Raw genomic sequence first — 18,940 nt, forward strand, 5'->3', positions numbered from 1 at the left:
AAGGGATGGTAAGGATGGCTATCTGACTTCCTCTTGCCTCCTTGGCAGCTGGAGGGGGCCGGGGTGACAGTCTAAAACAATTCCAGGACTCATCCAGTGTTCACCACTCCCCAGCTGCTATGGCCCTAGAATCCATCTTGGCAAACATAACTCACCAAGCTTTCCTCAACTTACTCAGTCATAAGGACAAGACAACCCATATCACTACTGCAGGGAAAGAGGATACATTAGAAGAGCATGCATAGCATAATAAACAGAGGCTAATAATGCATAACATGCATAGATGCACATTGATCTCTGCTAAGGGATTGTATGACCCAGGAACACAAGGGACTGCTCTTTCTCCATATCCACACAAAACTCCATTTGTTACTATGCCTTTATGCAATGACACTTTGGACTTTGGCCTCTATGTACATTTTCACAACAAAATAGAAAGGTTCTAAATACTACAGGATAATTGTTCATTTCAGGTGAATTCAACTGAATTTATATAAAGATTTACATATCAGTCCTTTTCATTCAATTAGATTTGGTGCTCTGCTGTAAGCTGATATTTATATTTTGATAATAGTTGACACTAGGCTGAACAAATGAAAAATATAGATCTTCTGTTACTAATGATTTTAAAAACATCAAAAAAACCTTCCAAACAAAAAACCACCATTTTTAAAATACTTAACATCAGTAATGGTATTAATCATAACAATTTTTATTGACATATGCAAGGATTTATGAATGTCCTTATTTATATAGATTTTAAATGTGAGACATCTATCTCATCTAAATGAACACAACAGTCCAATACATTGTGATTGTGTCAGAGAAGAGTTCTAAACACCGAAACAAGGAATACGACCCAGGATACCTTGTTGTAACCTTGGTCACCATATAGAACTCTTCTCTGACACAATCACAATCTCTGATGCCATGCATGGTCCTTCAAGATACTTATAAGTGACTTTTTAAATCATCAGATATATTTCATCAATGTATTGGACAGTTGTGTTTATTTAGATGAGATTGATGTCTCACATTTGAAATCTATATAGATACGGACATTTGTTCAGGATAGAGCTAAGTTGTACCCGTATATTTTGTATATAAATAGATCTGTTGTGCAATAACATAACTGATGTTTCAGAAATAACAATAACATAATACCTTGTGTATCTTAGTTACAGATATCTGTGTTCCGAATATATGCAAGGATTTCACAAAACAAACCTCTCATGAACTTTTCCTTTATCATCTCCTAGGGTCACCATAACAGTGCGGACTCTGTCCAAATCAAAGTTTGTGTCATACTGATGGAAATCAGATGTAATCCAGCCCACCCAGACATTAGCAGGTTCTTGTCCCGGAAAGATTCGCACAGAATAATAATACTGTAAAGAGATTTTTCAAATCATCCATATTAACATTTTATCATAATTTTAAATAATATTCTTTCCAAAATAATTTTGACACTTCTTTCACTGAATACAAAATTAAATATCAACATGTTCAAAGCTTTGTCAAAAATATAAAATATATAAAATAAATTTTATTTCTACTCTGCCACCATCTCCCCGAAGGGACTTTGGGTGGTTCAAAGCTTAGTCAAAAATATAATATATATAAAATAAATTTTATTTCTACTCCGCCACCATCTCCCCGAAGGAAGAGACCTCGTGGGCCATCCAGTCCAACCCCCTGCCAAGAAGCCAGAAAAACGCTTTCAAAGCACCCTTTGATCTACATTAGTTGTACAGTGTCATCATCATATCTTAGGGTGCATCTACACTGCACATGTAATTAATACAGTTTGACACCACGTTAACTGCCATTGCTCAGTGATGTAGAAACATAGGACTTGTAATTTGGAGAGGCATGAGCACTCTTTGGCAAAGAAGTCTAAAGATCTTGTAAAACTGTAAATCCCATAGCTCCATAGCACTGAGTCATAGCAATTAACTTTACACCAAACAGCATTAATTCTGCAGTGTAAATACACACTTAATTTACTCCTTAAAACTTGACATCTGTAGCTTGAGGTAACGGCCTCTTGCTGCCTAATGACACAGCCAGCTCCGTAATGTTAAACAATAATGTTCTCAGAATAGGTCTATAAATTTCAAACTGTGACTCAAGTACTTTGTCATGAAATGATATTTTTTCAGAGAATGCACATAATATAAATATTAATACTAAATATACATACTGTGGAAGTTTGCATTAAGTAATCATAATCATCTCTTTCATCTGCTAGGACATCTTCAGTGAGCCTTGCGGAGTGGCTTGTGCTGTAGTCTGGCTTCGTTCTTCTCAGCATAAATCTGTAACATATTAAAATACAGGAGATACAACAAATCACTATCTTTGTAATAGAAACTCTTTATGCAGTTATTAAACCGGAAAGTGGGAAACTCTTTTTGTAAACAAAATTATTTACAAACCAAGCTCTCAGTTTAATTATACATTTATTATAAAGCCCCAGAATAATGTACTATTACAATATCAGGCTGCTCTCCAAATAACTCCAAGGATCTGAGTAATAGAGTCATTTGAAGAAAAGCACTTATAGTTCAGTTCATAAAGTAGGCACTTACTTCTATGCCTATCTGACCACTGCAAGTCGACAAAGAGTGACTGACATACATAGGGTGCAGGTATCTGTAGAATGAATGCAGGTTGACACCACTTTAACTGCCACAGCTTAATACTCTGGAATCATGAGGGCTGTAGTTTAAAAAGATTTTAAGCTTTCTCTGCCAAAGAGTGTTGTTGCCACACCAAATTACAAATCCAGGGATCCCATAGAATTGAGTTATGGCAGTTAAAGAGGTGCCAGGCTTCATTTATTCTACAGCATAAAAGATGTACCCTGAGAGTCAAGAATCTTCACTCATTCTGCCATCATTTGCTTGATAGCATGAGGCACTTTGAAGATCATGGCTTTCTTCATAAAACAACATCTGAAGATGATGTTAAAAGTGCATCTCTTGAAGGGCAGCAGTACAGGTGTAGTGAATCAGAGAGAATTTTGAAAGGAAAGTGAACACTACAGACACTCATCAAGTTCTTCTTCAGTGTAGACTATCTTGTTGACCAAGTTTCTGTCATTTTCTTGGGAAAGTGGAGAGGTGTTCAATTGTTTTAAAATACATTTTGTACATACCTATTTTATGTGTATGTCTATGAGTTTTAATCTATGAGTTTTAAATGACTTTATGTTTTAATTCATTGTATTTCATTTCTATGTTGTACCTTGCCTCAAGCCTTGGAAAGAGGCACATAATAAATGAAGTGTATCTGTATCATCATCATCATCATCATCATCGGAAAACCTTTAATATATGCCTATAAGACATGAGAATTTCAAAGAGCAAACAAGAGTAAATCTGTGTATTTGGAAATTCCCAGATCTCCTCTTCTGGGCTTCAGGATTTATAGAGAAATATGTGTAGCTTTCAAGTAAAGAAGCAATGGAGATACCTGTGCAAGTTGCTGCACCTTGGATGCCAAAGTCTGAGCGTGGCAATGGGAAGGGAGCTTTACAGATGGAAGGAGATGTTGTAATTTAGAAACCATTTGGAAAATGCTTTTTTCTTAAAGGCAACATATAACACTATTGAATAAATAAATTGAACTGCATTTAAAAGTAGAGCCATTAAACAAGGACAATGATGAGGTATGTGTAGCTTTCCACAGGTTTTTAACTAGTTTTAATTTTATGATGGTTTAAGTGCATTTTAATAATAAATTAATGGTAATTGTTTTGAGATTACAGAGTAAATGTATTTCAAAATCTAGTACTATGAGGATGGGTATTTTTGTTTTTGTTACAACAATAGGGTTGTTATACTAAATTGTCTGACAGCTTTCGGAAGTATAAATATATTTGCTTCATGAATAGTAGGCTTGCTCAAATAATTCGTTTTCCCCATTAACCGTTATTAATTCGTTATTTTCGTTTGTTTTGAAGCAATTTTGAAGCATTGGTTGTCCACACGTCTGGATATCGCGGTTTCGAATCGCGAGAGGCCGTTTTTCGTTATGTCGTCGTTTTTTTCGTTAGGAAAAAAAAGCTTTTGCAAATCACCCAAACTTCCACCATTCAGGCCCTTTCCTTTTGCCCCTCAGCAAAAGGGGCGTCACGGGCTCAGCCAATGGGAGGGGGCGAGGGGGAAGGAGGCCGAGGAGGAGGAGGAAGACGGAGGGGGGAAATGGCCGCCGCTGCCGCCTCGCCTCAGCTCAGGCCTGATACTCAGAGGTTTTGACGTCTGTGCGAAGCTAGGCAAGTGGGGTTTATATATCTGTGGAAGGTCCAGGGTGGGAGAAAGAACTCTTGTCTGTGGGAGGCAAGTGTGAATGTTGCAATTGGTCACCTTGATTAGCATTGAATAGCCTTGCAGCTTCAAAGCCTGGCTGCTTCCTACCTGGGGGAATCCTTTGTTGGGAGGTATTAGCTGGCCCTGATTGTTTCCTGTCTGGAATTCCCATTTTCTGGGTGTTGTTCTTTTACTGTCCTGATTTTAGCTTTTCTGTAGCTAAGAATGCATATAAAATTGATTCTATAGGGAGGATAAATGATTGGATTTCAACTCCTACAGCTTAGTTTTCTCTGCCAATAATGGTACCATATCAAACTAAACCTCCCAAGATTCTGTAGCAGTGAGCCATCTTGGATATTGTAAGGGATTTATTATTATTATTATTATTATTATTATTATTATTATTATTATTATTATTATTATTATTAGACCTTGCTCCCAGGAAGGTGCCTTCGCTGTGGCTCCCAACTTATCTATCTACCTTTCCACATATTCTCCACATTGTGTGTATGTATATTATATATACATGAGCCCCGATGGCGAAGTGTGTTAAAGCACTGAGCTGCTGAACTTGCAGACCGAAAGGTCCCAGGTTCAAATCCCAGGAGCAGAGTGAGTGCCCGCTGTTAGCTCCAGCTTCTGCCAACCTAGCAGCTTGAAAACATGCCAATGTGAGTAGATCAATAGGTACCGCTGTGGCGGGAAGGTAATGGCACTCCATGTAGTCATGCCGGCCACATGACCTTGGAGGTGTCTATGGACAACACTGGCTCTTGGGCTTAGAAATGGAGATGAGCACCAACCCCCAGAGTCAGACATGACTGAACCTAACGTCAAGGGATACCTTTACCTTTACCTATACACACACACACACACACACACACACACATTATGCAGGGACTATATATATATTATATATATACACAGTATATATCACACACACACCAATTTAACAAAGTTTCAGCCACAAAAACAAAGTTTCTGAAGTAGAACAATGACTTTCACAGTAAAGACAACCCAATTTAACAGGAAATAAGACTTTCAAACCAGGAACAGATTTCTGCAATTATTAAAAAATGGTTTATTATAAAAGCTATGAAAATTCGCCAAAAATCAGAGGATAAGGGAAACGTTCCAAATTTTGGTGAGCTATCAGTGTTAAATGTGTTCTACCACTGTACCAAGTTGGAAGAAGATCACTCAAAAAATGAGGGTGGGAGAGTCCTGTAAAGTCCTCTCCCTCTGTGCTGTTTTTGGGAATTGCGCATGCGCGTCCGCCATTAACGAATTAATTTAGAAAATAACGAATTTTCGTTAATTTCGAATTTTTTGGGGGGCCAAATTCGGAAATACCATCAGAAACGAAAAGCTGCCCCCCTCTAGTTTTGAAACGAGTTTAGAATCAAATTTTTCGTGGATCGATCAAGCCTAATGAATAGGATAGTTGGGTCAAGGATGCCCTACACTTAAGCACTCTGAATAGAATACTGCCAACAGATTTTTTTTTCAAATCAGATATTCCTGCCCATGTAGCACATTCACATCTAAATAGAAATACAGGTTTACAGAATTCCACCCAAAAAAACAGCCAATTGACCTTTGCTTGAGGCGTGAAGGTTTTTCTTGGGTATAGTCTTTATGGTTATTAAATTCTGCCTTTGCCACTTCTTTTTCGACACGATCAGATACAAGATGGCCATGAGCAGTCTTCATAAGGACTTCAAAGTCGGAATCTGCATCAAAATCATCCATGTCATTCTTTGGGCCAAAAAGGTTGGAATTTGGCACTCCGCCTCCAGGCATTTTAGCAAAAACTTCTGCACACTCTATAGGCATGCTGAGACGATAGAACATTATATCTGTTTTGCTGTTTTGAGATCCAAATGTCTTCTGAGTAACTTTCAAGCATGGGGAGCTGTCTGCAGTTCCATCTATGCTGGTAACCTAACAAATTCAAAAATTAAAATGTAAAATTAATGACAAATGTAAAATTAAATGCAATACATACACACACACACACACACATATATTGTTCAGGATTTTAATAATATACATTTGATTGACAACTAAATGCTAAAATATTAACATTTCGTTAATGCAGCTTGCAAAGTTAACAGGGTAACATTACTGCTAGCAAAAAATGCCCACAAAACCATACTTGACCATACAAAAAGAAAATGTAAAATATATAAAAACTTTGACATTTCACTATATTAACAAAATCTCTGTTTTGTACTATGTGTTTAATTTAAATAGTTTGTAGAGACAATTAGACCTCAATTACAGCGAATGGGATTGGGGAAAATGAAACACAGCACACATAAAGCGCTGGATAGTATCTCATCGAGAAACATAGACTTCAGAGTAATAAATGTGTAGTCCTAACATTTGTTAAGTTTAAAAAGCCCTTTGCAAAAAAAATGAATAAATAAGTATTTTTTAAAAATATAAAAACACAAAAATGTTGTCTCCTAACAATGATGTCATATTTGAAATAAAGGAACATAAAATATTTTTGAGATCCAAATCTATAGCTCTTGTTCAGTTTTTGCATGAATCTCTCAGGTCTGAGATATAAAGGTCTGAGAGAAAAATCACAGTCATAGGAATGGATAGAATATTGGGGAAGGGAAGGCCTTAATTATTCCAAATGGCCATAAACTCCCATTTAATGTAACTATTTGTTTGTGGTGAGAAATGGCCATCTGCATGTAGTCATCTCCCTAAATGAAAGGCACAGTGGATCAAAATTCTGAAATGGATATCACAAAGGATAAGAAATGGGACCTAGAGATTCCTCCTATACACTTATGTCTGCTCTGTTCACTTGCTCATATAATATCTCTCACTGATTAACAGTACAATCCTACAAAGTTAGTCAGAAGTAAGTCGCATTGAACTCTGTGGGACTTACTTCCATGTAATTAAGTGTAGTATTGCAGAGAAAGTAATTTTTAGATGCACTACTACAAAATGAACTGGATATATATCAGACCTCAATATGTTCATGGTTTGGTGGTACTGGAAGAAACTGAGGTAGTCGCTTGCTCAGCCATATGGTGATGTCCCGGTTTGTATTTACTGCAAAAGGTTCATATCCTTCTTGTAAACCACAAATGGTGAAATATTTCAGGGTGCTGACATCTTTGCCAAAGTTCAGCCTGCCTACTTGTGACAATCCCAGGCTACATGCAGGTATAAAGCCTGCCAAAAAAGACAGATGCAATCAATGAATCATAAATATTCACATATTTGTCTTGGTTACTGGATGCAACTTATGTTTTTCTACCAACCACCCACACAACCAAGGATGAGCAACAACTTTCGAAATACATAAATAATAAATAAATACACAGTATCATCATTATATTTGAATTAGAAAATATCTGGGAGGGAAGTGTTGTGTTCTAGAAGTTAATTCACTGTGTCCTACAAAACATGCTGACCAAATAGAAAAGGCATATGCATTTTTTCAGATTTGAAATTGTATGTAAGGGTGATGTGCAGGGTGGGAACTGTGCAATCACACTTACTCATCCTCCAATGATCTTCCTTCCTTATTGAAAGGAATGGAGGGATTGTCCCACCTTGCTCTCCAGTGGGGGAAAAACACTGTGCATGAATATACTGCAGGAACCATATTTTTGCAACAATGGGGAAAAGTTAAGGGACAAGGGACTCCATTACAGTCCTTGGGATCCGCATGTAGTCCCTAAGCTACAAAATACACACCCTGACATAGAGCTTTACTGTAGGACACAAGCATCTTCACAAAGTGATCATGTCAACTGAGTGTCCCAAAATTTTAATGGAAACCTGAATCTTTCAAACTTACTTAATCCAGGGTTTCAATATAAATAGGTTCCATCTAGTGGGAAGGAATTATAGAGCTATATCCGCACTGAAGAAGAGACTTACATAAAAATGATCTCAGGATCAGTCTCTAGCCTCCCCCATTGTAAGTATGGATCAAGTAGAAGGTGATGTAAAAAACAGTAGGCAATAGCCAAAAGAGCAGACAAAAGAGTACACAATATATATTTTTTCATGTTAGGAGCGACTTGAAAAACTGCAAGTCACTACTGGTGTGAGAGAATTCGCTGTCTGCAAGGACATTGCCCAGGGGACACTCAGTTGTTTGATGTTTTACTATCCTTTTGGGAGGTTTCTCTCATGTCCCCGCATGGGGAACTGGAACTAACAGAGGGAGATCATCCACTCTCCCCAAATTTGAACCGGTGATCTGTCGATCAGCAGTCCTGCCAGCAGAAAGATTTAACCCACTGCACCACTGGGGACTCCAGTACACAGATGGGGAAAATAGTTCAGTGTGGTTTACAACCACTTCTGACCTTGACAATTCTTTCAAACCTCTGATCAGAAACCTCCTCCTCATCATATGTGTGTAGACAATGTATCCATATGAAAAACCGGGAATGCTAGAGGGAGGGAGTGGATGCACAGAAAAAGACCCCCTTTGCAAGGTTTGTTCAATAGCTGATAAAACCTTTAAAGCCGAAATAGAGAATAAAGCGTCTTTAAAAAAAAAGTCAAGCTTAAATTAGTGGCAACATTTTTTTCTTGCTAGAAAAAGAATGTGTGGCTATTTTCTATTTACACAGTTGGCAGCAGACACTCCTGCAGAGGTGTCTTTTCCTCATTTCGACTGTGATATTGTGTTTGCATATATGCTGGTGTGCCTTCAAGTCTTCTGTTGACTTACGACAACCTCACACACAAGATTTTCTCAGGCAAGAAACACTCAATGTTTTTGTGGGTTTCTTCGTCTGAAATATAGCTTGCAACATGCTGTATTCATTGGCAGTCTCTCATCCAAGTCCTAACCAAAACTGACCCTGTGTAGCTTCCAAGAGCAACAGAATTTGGTGCTTTTAGGGAAAGCTACAGGGTTTATTATGTTCACCTGGGTCACTTTACTTGAAAAATCTTCCACTTCCAAGTTGGGTGCAGTTTTTCCCTTTCTGGACAGAACTTCACCAACCTAAATTTTATTACCATATTTCTACAATTCCATTTTAGAAATGTTTATATAGCAAAAAAGTGTGTCTTAGAATTGAAGAAACACAATATCTATCAATTAAGATATACACTGATATACCTTCATTCAGATAAGCATTCTCATTTATACTTATTACCAGAAAGGCTGATTGGGAAAACAAAATTACTCATAAACTTACCATCGCCAACCTCAAAATCCTTGAATGCAAGCTCAGAACCTGAGTCATCAAGAAGGATTTCACCATTGAGAGTGAACATCATAGTGCGCTCATTCAAATCAACCATACATCCTACAATATCCCCTGTCAGCCAAGAACGACCAAAATGCTCATTTCCTTGATGCCAGCGTTGAGCCTTGATAATAAAATAAAAACACTTTAAGAATTCCATGTATCCAGTGTGAAACTAAAAAGTGCTAAAAGAAGCACCGGCCACCTCTAATCTCTCCACTGCAGTACCAAATATGGCTTTTTTAATGCATGGGTGGGAAATTAGGGTGATTGTCCCCCAAAATGGCACTGGCCCTTCTCTGTCCTGCAGAATGACCCTTGACTTATCCAGATACCATATCACAATCCATAATTTTGGCCGAAAACCTGCCCTTGACCCATACGCAAAGCTGATTTATGCACAAGTATATCCTGTATCCTAATTGAAACAAAGCTAATTCAACAGCCTGCTTCCTGATTGTTGTTGACATTATTGCATCTCAAAGAACTGGAAAAAGAGAACAACTTCAGATGGGGAATTTTCCTTCTCAACATTTTAATGTATCCTTCATTGGACTCAGTAGGTAAGGCACATTCCTGAACCAAGATTTTCTTCAAGTCACAATTCTGTACTATAACTAAGTTCTGATTATCACTATTTGTAAAGTTCAAGTAAAATAGGGGAGAAATCTTAAGATTTTGCAAATTTTGTGTGGTTTTACTCATACCTTGAATCCATCAAACACAAACGCTTCTTCATCTGATCCAAGCTCTTGCTCTGGTTGACAGCCTGGCTTGGCCCAGCCAACCCTCATGTCTCCTGCTGTCACTGCTTCAAATTCAAAGTACCATTTCCCAGTTTTCACTGCATATGTCTTCTCTGTGCGGAAAATCCTAAACTTTTCCATCATGGCGGAGAACGTGTCTGTTCTAGCAGCTGCAAATTTTTAAATACAACAGAATTTGTACTTAGGTTAAATAAGATATATGTAACAAGATATATAAAGCACAATAATGGTTCAAAACATATGATGTACACAATATGTATATTAGAGCATCATATACATTTTACATTCACTAAATCAATGCCCAGTCCTATAGCATCATATGGGATAAACAACGCAAAAGTATCTTACTAAATATTATAAAACAAACATAAAGATGTAAGTCTCTACAGTCCTAGAAGGATTTCCTATGGACTCAATCAGCTTAAACACGGATTAGAGCTAAATCGACTCAGTATCTCTGTAGTCCTGGAAGAACTCCACTGAGTTAAACAGAGGTTTAGAATCAAATAGTCTGGGTAATCAAACAAATGAGGTAAAAGTCTTGTAAGTGGTACAACTCCTGTGTTGATGGTGTCAACGATGTGAGGTATCTCCAAAAATACAATATAACAGAAGTAAATTCAGTATAATGAGAGTAAATTCCAAAGCCAAGGAAACAGATTCAATGCTGATGTAGATCCTGAGTAGCTGGTTGTTGGCTGGAATAGGTTCCGTCACGGAAATAGAGGTAATATAGCTGTTTACAACTGGTTCCCAGGGATTTCTTCAGTTTTGGTAACCCTTCTTCTGATAAGCGACAATCTATATATATAAATGTATTCTGACCATTTTTACCTTAAAGTAAACAGAGAAACTACAACACCCAGAACCACCAAATTAAACAACACAACACAACGCCCTTGTGGCTGGGTTTAGATGACTAAGCCACAATACACATCAACATCCGTGGCCCACACAAACCCAAAAATCCACAACAATTATCTGCGCTTGCGCAGGACAGGCGCAGCGTACAAAAATCACCAGCCCCACCCCCTCCTCCACACTCCCTTGCACACTGCCTACCGCTACCGCAGCCATCTTGACCACCAGCCCTGGCATAGCACCTCTCACCTTCCCACCACTTCCCCACGTGCTCTTAAGTGGCAGGGAAGGAGGATGCCAAAACCGCTGCTTTTCAATCTCCTTCACTCCCCACAGACAGGTGACAGCGAGGTGGGTTGCCCATATAAAGAACTATAGGGAAGGAGAACGGCAAAACCGCCACTTTCTCCTCTCCTTCAGTTCGGAGACCTAGTGACCCTGGAGAGCGGAGGGGGGATGGCGGAAAGGTGGCATAACGCCGCCTGCCTGCCTACTGACAAGGAGGGAAGGAGGACGAGAAAACCGGCGGTTTCTTCTGTCCTTCTCTTCAGACATACGGACACACCTGCTATTCATTCCTAGAGATTTTCCCTCTCTCCCTTTGCACCCATCAAAGCTTTCCATTCAGGCACCTTTCGGTTCTGCATCCAGGAATGTGCCTTTTTTGGGTCTCTCTCTACATCCATCCCAGCGGCAAAGGGAAAAAGGAGGGTAGATTGCAGAATCCACGGCCTGGGAAAATAAAGCCCCCGATTCTCCTGCGCCTCCTCCTCTTCCCTTTGAACTGGAACTGGATTCAATACCATTCCCATTTCTCAAGACCCTGCAACATTTACTCCAAATGGAGATGCATTTTCCAGGCATTACCCAAAGTTGGGTGGGAGAAAGGGCGGGCCCTCTGGGGAGGGGGGAAGGAAGGAAATCCACTTCATTCAGAGACCCCTCAAGAAACTCCACTTCAACTTCCTTTTACAAAGCAACCCTGGAGACAGCCACCCGCTTGGTTTCCCCTCAGGAAAATCCACTTCATTGAAAGACCTCTCAAGAAAATCCCCTTCAAATTGCTTTTACCATACAAAACCACACAATAAAAACACTCCTGACAGATGGCCATCCAACCTCTCTAATACCATTAAATCCAAAGGTTGGAAGACACCCCTCAGCAAAATCCACTTCAACTTGCTTTTACCATACAAAACTACACCATGGACATTCCACAGATACGTATATCAATCCCTTTCTGGCCCAGCTTGATTAACACTGAACAGCCTTGCAGCTTCAAACCCAGGCTGCCTCCTAGGCCACAGCAAAATATAAAATCCAGTTCAATGTGGATTTTATACAGTTCTGTACAAGGGGCCTCATAGAATCCTGTTCTAAGCAGATAATATAAGATTATACATATAATATATAATAATTACTATGGTCTAATAAGAATACAGAACAATATAATCTCTAAAATCAGGACACTAAATAAAGCACAACAGTAAACAATCAGGCCCAGCTAACACCTCCCAACAAAGGATTCCCTCAGGCAGAAAGCAGCCAGGCTTGCCAGCTGCAAGGCCATTCAATGCTAATCAAGGTAACTAATTGCAGCATTCATACTTCCTGCATTGAGTCTATTCATTGCTCTTCAACCTGGCCAACCAAGATTTCCCCTAGATGGAAAACCCTCAGGTTTCAAAGCCATCAGGCCACTCCATCCCATTTAACCAGCCCAAGGAAGGAGGCCCCTATATAGAAAGCGGCCAGGCTTGGAAGCAGCGAGGTTATTCAGTGCAATTCCAATTGGCCACAGCAGCACGTGGCAGGGTACAGCTAGTATATTTTATCATTCTTTTTGATGGCTCTGCTTCAGGTACTATTTCCGCAGTGTCAGTGTGCTGTTGTGGATCTTGTAATGCTCGCAATGCTTTTGCATTGTTTATCCCATATGATACTATAGGACTGGGCATTGATTTAGTGAATGTAAAATGTATATGATGCTCTAATATACATATTGTGTACATCATATGTTTTGAACCATTATTGTGCGTTATATATTTTGTTACATTGTTTAGAATAGGCATCTGTGTTTATCTATTAGTAAATAAGATAGATGCCTAATAAAATCATGAAATCTTTTAGACTTGAAAGACCGGTAGTCTGTTAAAAACAAGAAGGTACTACTATCTCAGCAAAATACAGTTACTAGCATGTGTCATTGCAATTGCCTTTCTCTTGAATTACTCCAGCTTCACCTGCATCTGTATTTCACTGCTTGCTTCTTTGCTTCAGAATCACAGGTGGCTCAACATTTATTGATCCGCTACTCTTAAATTACTCCCTTTTTCCCCCAAATCACTCTCAGAAAACTGTTCAAAACAGAGCCAAAGATTTAGAGTACTCTGCACCTTTTGAAGTTTGATTCAAAAGTTTAGTCAGGTGAATCTCTCTCTGGTTATGTTTCCTCATTTATTAATTTCAAGGCTTTATTTTATTTGTGTGGCCTCTGCCACTTTTCTATTTTAATTTGATTTTTATTAAATAAATTCACGTTTTATTTGACTTTTTTATTCTAAAAGGCACCTTTGATAGTAGCATGGGAATTATAAAGTTGAACGAAGAATTAAAAGAAATTAAAAACAAGTGACTGTTCATTTTAGAAGGGTAACAGCATTACACTGCTATCTTAACTTCCACCCCCACCCCTACCTCCACCCCCTGCCCCCAAAAAATCCTGTACTGTAATTTAAAGACTGGAAAGTAAAGAAAACATATAGAGAAAACATATATCTGCAATACAGTGCTGGAGGAGAGTTCTGTTGATATACTGGACTGGCAAATAAATGGTCCTAGAGCAAATCAAACTTTCTCTAGAAGTCAAGATGGTGAAAATGAGACTATTGAACTTTGGATATATCATGAAAAGGTATGGCAACAGGACAAGAAGAAGTCCACATGACAAAAGGATAGATTAAATCAAGAAATCTACAACCCGGAGTCAACAGGACCTCAACAGGGCTTTTGACAAAAGGGCGACTTGTAAGTCTCTCATCATAGAACCACCATTAGGCAGGCAATATCAAAGTAACAATCTCTAAGACTAACAGGTGGCTTTATTTAATCTGTAAGCTCAAAAAGAAACTTCTATAAAAACCACTAGAGGGCTCTGAGCCATTGTATATTACATTTAGAAGATAATAAAGAGCATAATAATCTTTTAGATAGCAAGAAATTTTTGATACTACAGGAAAAACCTCTTCCAGTTTCTTAGGGTAAGAGATATTGGGTAGTGGTTTAGCTCTTGAATGTTTTTATATTGTTTCTTATTGAAGCCTCCAAGAGAAGACATTCACCTTTTAAATAATTTTACAGTTTCTTCAGCTTAACATTTGAAAAATATAAGGTTTCCATTAACTTCTAATTTTGTTTCTCTCTGTCTCTCTTTTGAAATTTCTTCACAGTCCATGTAGACCAGTGATTCCCAAAGTGGGCACTACCGCTCCCTGGTGGGCGCTGCAGCGATCCAGGGGAGCGGTGATGGCACCTATTAGGACACAGGGGCGGGGCCAGGGGAGGGGTGTGGCTTCTTCCCAAGAGTCTGAGACAGGGCTGAGAATCTATAACTCTCCTGAGGCACTTGTTGGGACACAGAGGGCGGAGCTAGGGAAGGGGGCGGCACCTCCTTCCAAGAGCCTGAGACAGGGCTGAGCCTCTATACCTCTCCTAAGATGCCTTTTAGGACTAAAGGGCGGGGCTGGGGCCTCTTCCCAAGAGCGCGAGATAGGGCTGAGCCTCTGTATACCTCCCCTGAGGTGCTTGTTAGAACACGGGGGCAGGGTATAGAGGTTCAGCCCTGTCAGGCACTTGGGAAGAGGCCCTGTCTCCTATTCTAGCCCCACCCCCTGTGTCCTGGCAGGCGCAGCAGGGCAGGGATAGAAGCTCAGCCCTGCCTCAGAGCTCGTAACTCCACCCATCCGTCCTGGCCGCCCATTTGTGGCCTCGCCCACCTCCACCTCCCCACCCTGCATCTTAGACTAGGGGAGAAGCTTATCCCTGCCCTCTTGAGCAGGAGCCACCTCTCTATGCCACCCTCCCCTTTCCAGGGGGTGCTGAGTAATATTTTTTCCGGAAAGGGGGCGGTAGACCAAATAAGTTTGGAAACCACTGATGTAGAATAATGGTTCTCATCCTGTGGGTCCCAGGTATATTTCCAAGCCAGTTTACCAGCTGTTAGGATTTCTGGGAGCCGAAGGCCAAAACATCTGGGGACCTACAAGTTGAGAACCACTGATATTGACCCTGCGGTTCTCAGAAGCACTTCTACCCACTGAATTTCCCAATTCCTTTTTTTATGTAAAATCTTTAGATTCATGGAAAAATCTTCTCTTGCAGCAGAGGATCGATGTAAATAGCCTGATACAAGATTTCTCAAAGAGTATTTCAACAAATGGCATGCACCTCCATGTCCTTACCTTTGGATACTGTTTGGCAATTAATTTATGCCACTGTAGTTCTGCTCCTTGGTCCACATATATAGGAAACCAGATACGAGTTTCCATCATAGATGCACTCCAGATAGAATAGCCCAGTCTATAATATGCCTTCTATTTTTAGTTATTACACTATATCAAATCATTCCCAACCTCTTCTCATCTGTACCATATTTTCATCCATTTTATCTATATGAGAAATAGTGGCATGTTGCCCAAATATTACACACTTCCAAGAAAATCATACATATAATAGGTTTTATCCACTTCTTTAAAAAGTAGAATTTCAATACCATGATCTTGATCTGGAGCCTCAAGGTTATAGCCATAGCCAATAAGTGTACGAACTGCTTCTCTTAAACTATCTTTATTTGATTTCTTAGTGCGATCATCTAGGAGTGTATAGGGCACAAGACGAGGGTTTCGACGGTTCTTCACGTCCTATAGAAAAAGAAATATGAAATAATATGATGTGTTGATATGAAGTGGTGATTTTGTGTTGTTTCTTTCCCAAAAGAAATTCAGTGTTTTGGAACATTTTCCCAGGAGTTATATGGGGATGACTTTTTTTTAATTCTTACATTGTGCTCTACACACCCTTCATAGACTCCGCAGCTATTTTCGCTAGGGTTTCTCACTTCTGGTGGGTGGCATTTGCAGCAGAGAGTGGCATGAAACATGACAGGTGACAAAGAAGAGGATGGAAGAATGAATAGAAGAGGCCCACAACACACTGCCTCACAATTCAGGTACTGTACATATAAAGGAAGCTGCAAAGTAAGCGACAGATTGAAGGCCAAGTGTATTGATAGACAATGATAGTTGAAAGAAGGAGTAGATAGAAGTATTAAACAAAAGAGAGATGAGGGAAGAGTGAGGAATTCAGGAAAAAAAAGATTTGGAGGAAATTCCAAAGATGGGTAGTAACAATAACACAGAGAAAAGGAGAAGGCTTTGAAAGTTATAAGCTAAGAAGATAAAAAAAGGGGGGAAAAACCAAGCAGCTGCCAAAAAAGCATAGGTTGCGTGACTCATAAATAACAGAGTCATAAAATCAGAAATGAGTAGCTAACGTACATTTTAAGTATTTTACAAGTGACTTTTAGCAAAGAGATGCCTGTCCTAAAAGTAAAGAATCAAATTTCCCCTTGAAAAAAATGGTTTTGACTATAACTGAATTGTGTTTTTTGAAGACTGAGGGAGGGTTTCAGTACAGTATTATGTATTCCAGACAAAATCCACTTTCCAAAGGGAAATTCAAAGTCTACAGAATAAACAGTAAGTAAGAAATAATTCAGGACCAATAGTAGGATTTAGAAGACCTGTTCTGCCCCCACGCTACCTTAACTACTTGATTGGAAACTACTGTATATAGTTGAATCAAAGAAGAATTTATTATCTGACAAGAATTTTAGACTTTCTCTCCTCCTGAATCTCACTACAAAGTCTTTATGAAGAAAGGTAAAGTCTTTGAGAGACAGACACTGTTCTGGCTGAATTGTGATTCTTGAATCTTTATTTTTTCTTGTCTCTTTCTTGCATGGTGTTCAATTGTCTCAAAGATGGTCTCAATATTTAACTCTGACTGGACTTGAATACATCTCCAACTGGACGTGCTATTTTTTAGACCTTCCGGCCTTCCTCTCTCTTCACCTTCCAGTCACAAAAAAAGGCTGACTCTTCCTAGAACCAGAAGTGCCTTAGCTGAGGCTCTGCCCCAAGGGGATTCCTAATGGAGCAGGGTGATGGAAGCTTCAAATGCAAAGAGGCTGCCTAGACCAATGATTCCCAATCTTTGGTCCCTCCAGGTGTTTTGGACTTCAGCTCCCACAATTCATAACAGCTGGTAAGCTAGCTGGGATTTCTGGGAGTTAAAGTCCAAAACTACTAGAGGGACAAAAGTTGGGAACCACTGATCTGGCAAGTATCATGGGTTATCGTGAGTTAAACTGATTTTGCCCCACTTCAGGCAAAATGTGCCTTCCCACAAATGAACATAACACTAATTTTCACAGTAATGGGAATTAAAGCAAATGATATTTATACACCACTTTATGACTCCCTGAAACACATCTATGGACCCATTAGTGTCAGTGGACCAAAAGTTAAGAAGCTATCACTTAGATACAGAGCAGTTATTTGATAACAGACTAATAAAAGCATGCAAGTGTATTGCTTGCCTAGTGACCCAATATGGTGTTCTGAGTGCTGGATTAGAACTCTGGGAAAACAGGGTTAGAATCCAGTTATGATTGGATACCATATAATAAGTCAACTTGAAAGCACATAATAATAGACAGCCACAGTATTACCTTTATAATGTATTACTTGTAAATATATATAGATAGATAGACGTGTATGTGCACTTGGATTGTATATATGCATGTGTCTACTGTACACATTCTTATGGCCATTTAAAAAAATGTTTGTATGTAATATCAGGCAGAAAAAGTGCAAATGTTCACTTTTCAATACGTAAAACAATTGACTCAATTCTAAATAATATAAGGGGAAAAAAGAATTACCTTCTATTATAATTAATTCAAAAGCATATATTTTTACTGGGCTGAAGTAGAATACCACTGTAAACAACCTAACTGTTAAATACCAAGGTCACCATGTCCTGCCATCCAACGCCTATTTTTTTCTGCTGAGGACAAAAAAACCCCAAAAAAACCAAGATGCCTTCCTTTACATTTCTTATGTCAAGACAAGTTCTTGACATAGCAAAGCAAACGTTGAAATTACATCTTTACAAGTTCAAATCATAGAGTGACATAAAAAGATGTCAAAAGTACCCTTCACTCTAAATAATGAGTTGATTAGAATAAGTAAAATTATAATCATTTCCTATGTTCTATCATAGCATTGTACATGTGTGATAGCCCTTAGAGGGTGATGGAAATTTTCATCTAGTTCAGAATAATTTGTTAACTGAATGCATAAGCATTACAATACATAGTAAATTATCTACATGAATCTTTGCATAACATCTGCATTTTCTGGAGTAAAGCTAATGCTAATCAGAATGTATTGCTCATGTTACCCCAAGAAAAAAATAATTCTAATACTTTTAATTTTGCAGGTCATTTTTCAAATTTCAAGTACAGTAGAGCCCCACTTATCCATCTTCTGCTTATCCAACACTCCGTATTATCCGAGGCTCGGGGCACCCTCCCTCCCTCGCTCACCCCCTCCCGGGCCAGCGCAGCAAAGGGGGCGGCAGCCATTTTCCCCTGCTCTCTTGCTCACTCACCGGGCTGGGTCCT

General features: G+C 39.1%; 1 protein-coding gene across 15 annotated transcripts in view; it reads right to left on the reverse strand.

Annotated features, from left to right (window-relative positions):
- The window catches only part of ryr2 (ryanodine receptor 2), a 394,137-nt gene that overhangs the window by 152,236 nt on the left and 222,961 nt on the right, over positions 1-18,940 (reverse strand). For all 15 annotated transcript variants that reach the window (XR_010004274.1, XM_062975204.1, XM_062975188.1 and 12 more), the window contains 7 exons: positions 15,965-16,112; positions 10,273-10,481; positions 9,515-9,689; positions 7,312-7,520; positions 5,914-6,260; positions 2,204-2,318; positions 1,228-1,388 (listed from right to left, as the gene is read on the reverse strand). Coding sequence is in view for 14 of the 15 variants with exons in the window: in XM_062975204.1 (XP_062831274.1) it covers positions 1,228-1,388; positions 2,204-2,318; positions 5,914-6,260; positions 7,312-7,520; positions 9,515-9,689; positions 10,273-10,481; positions 15,965-16,112 (1,364 nt within the window). In the remaining variant the exon portion in view is untranslated. The remainder of the gene's footprint in view (positions 1-1,227; positions 1,389-2,203; positions 2,319-5,913; positions 6,261-7,311; positions 7,521-9,514; positions 9,690-10,272; positions 10,482-15,964; positions 16,113-18,940) is intronic.

The sequence above is a fragment of the Anolis carolinensis genome, chromosome 1, assembly GCF_035594765.1.
Source record: "Anolis carolinensis isolate JA03-04 chromosome 1, rAnoCar3.1.pri, whole genome shotgun sequence".
Classification (NCBI taxonomy): domain Eukaryota; kingdom Metazoa; phylum Chordata; class Lepidosauria; order Squamata; family Dactyloidae; genus Anolis; species Anolis carolinensis.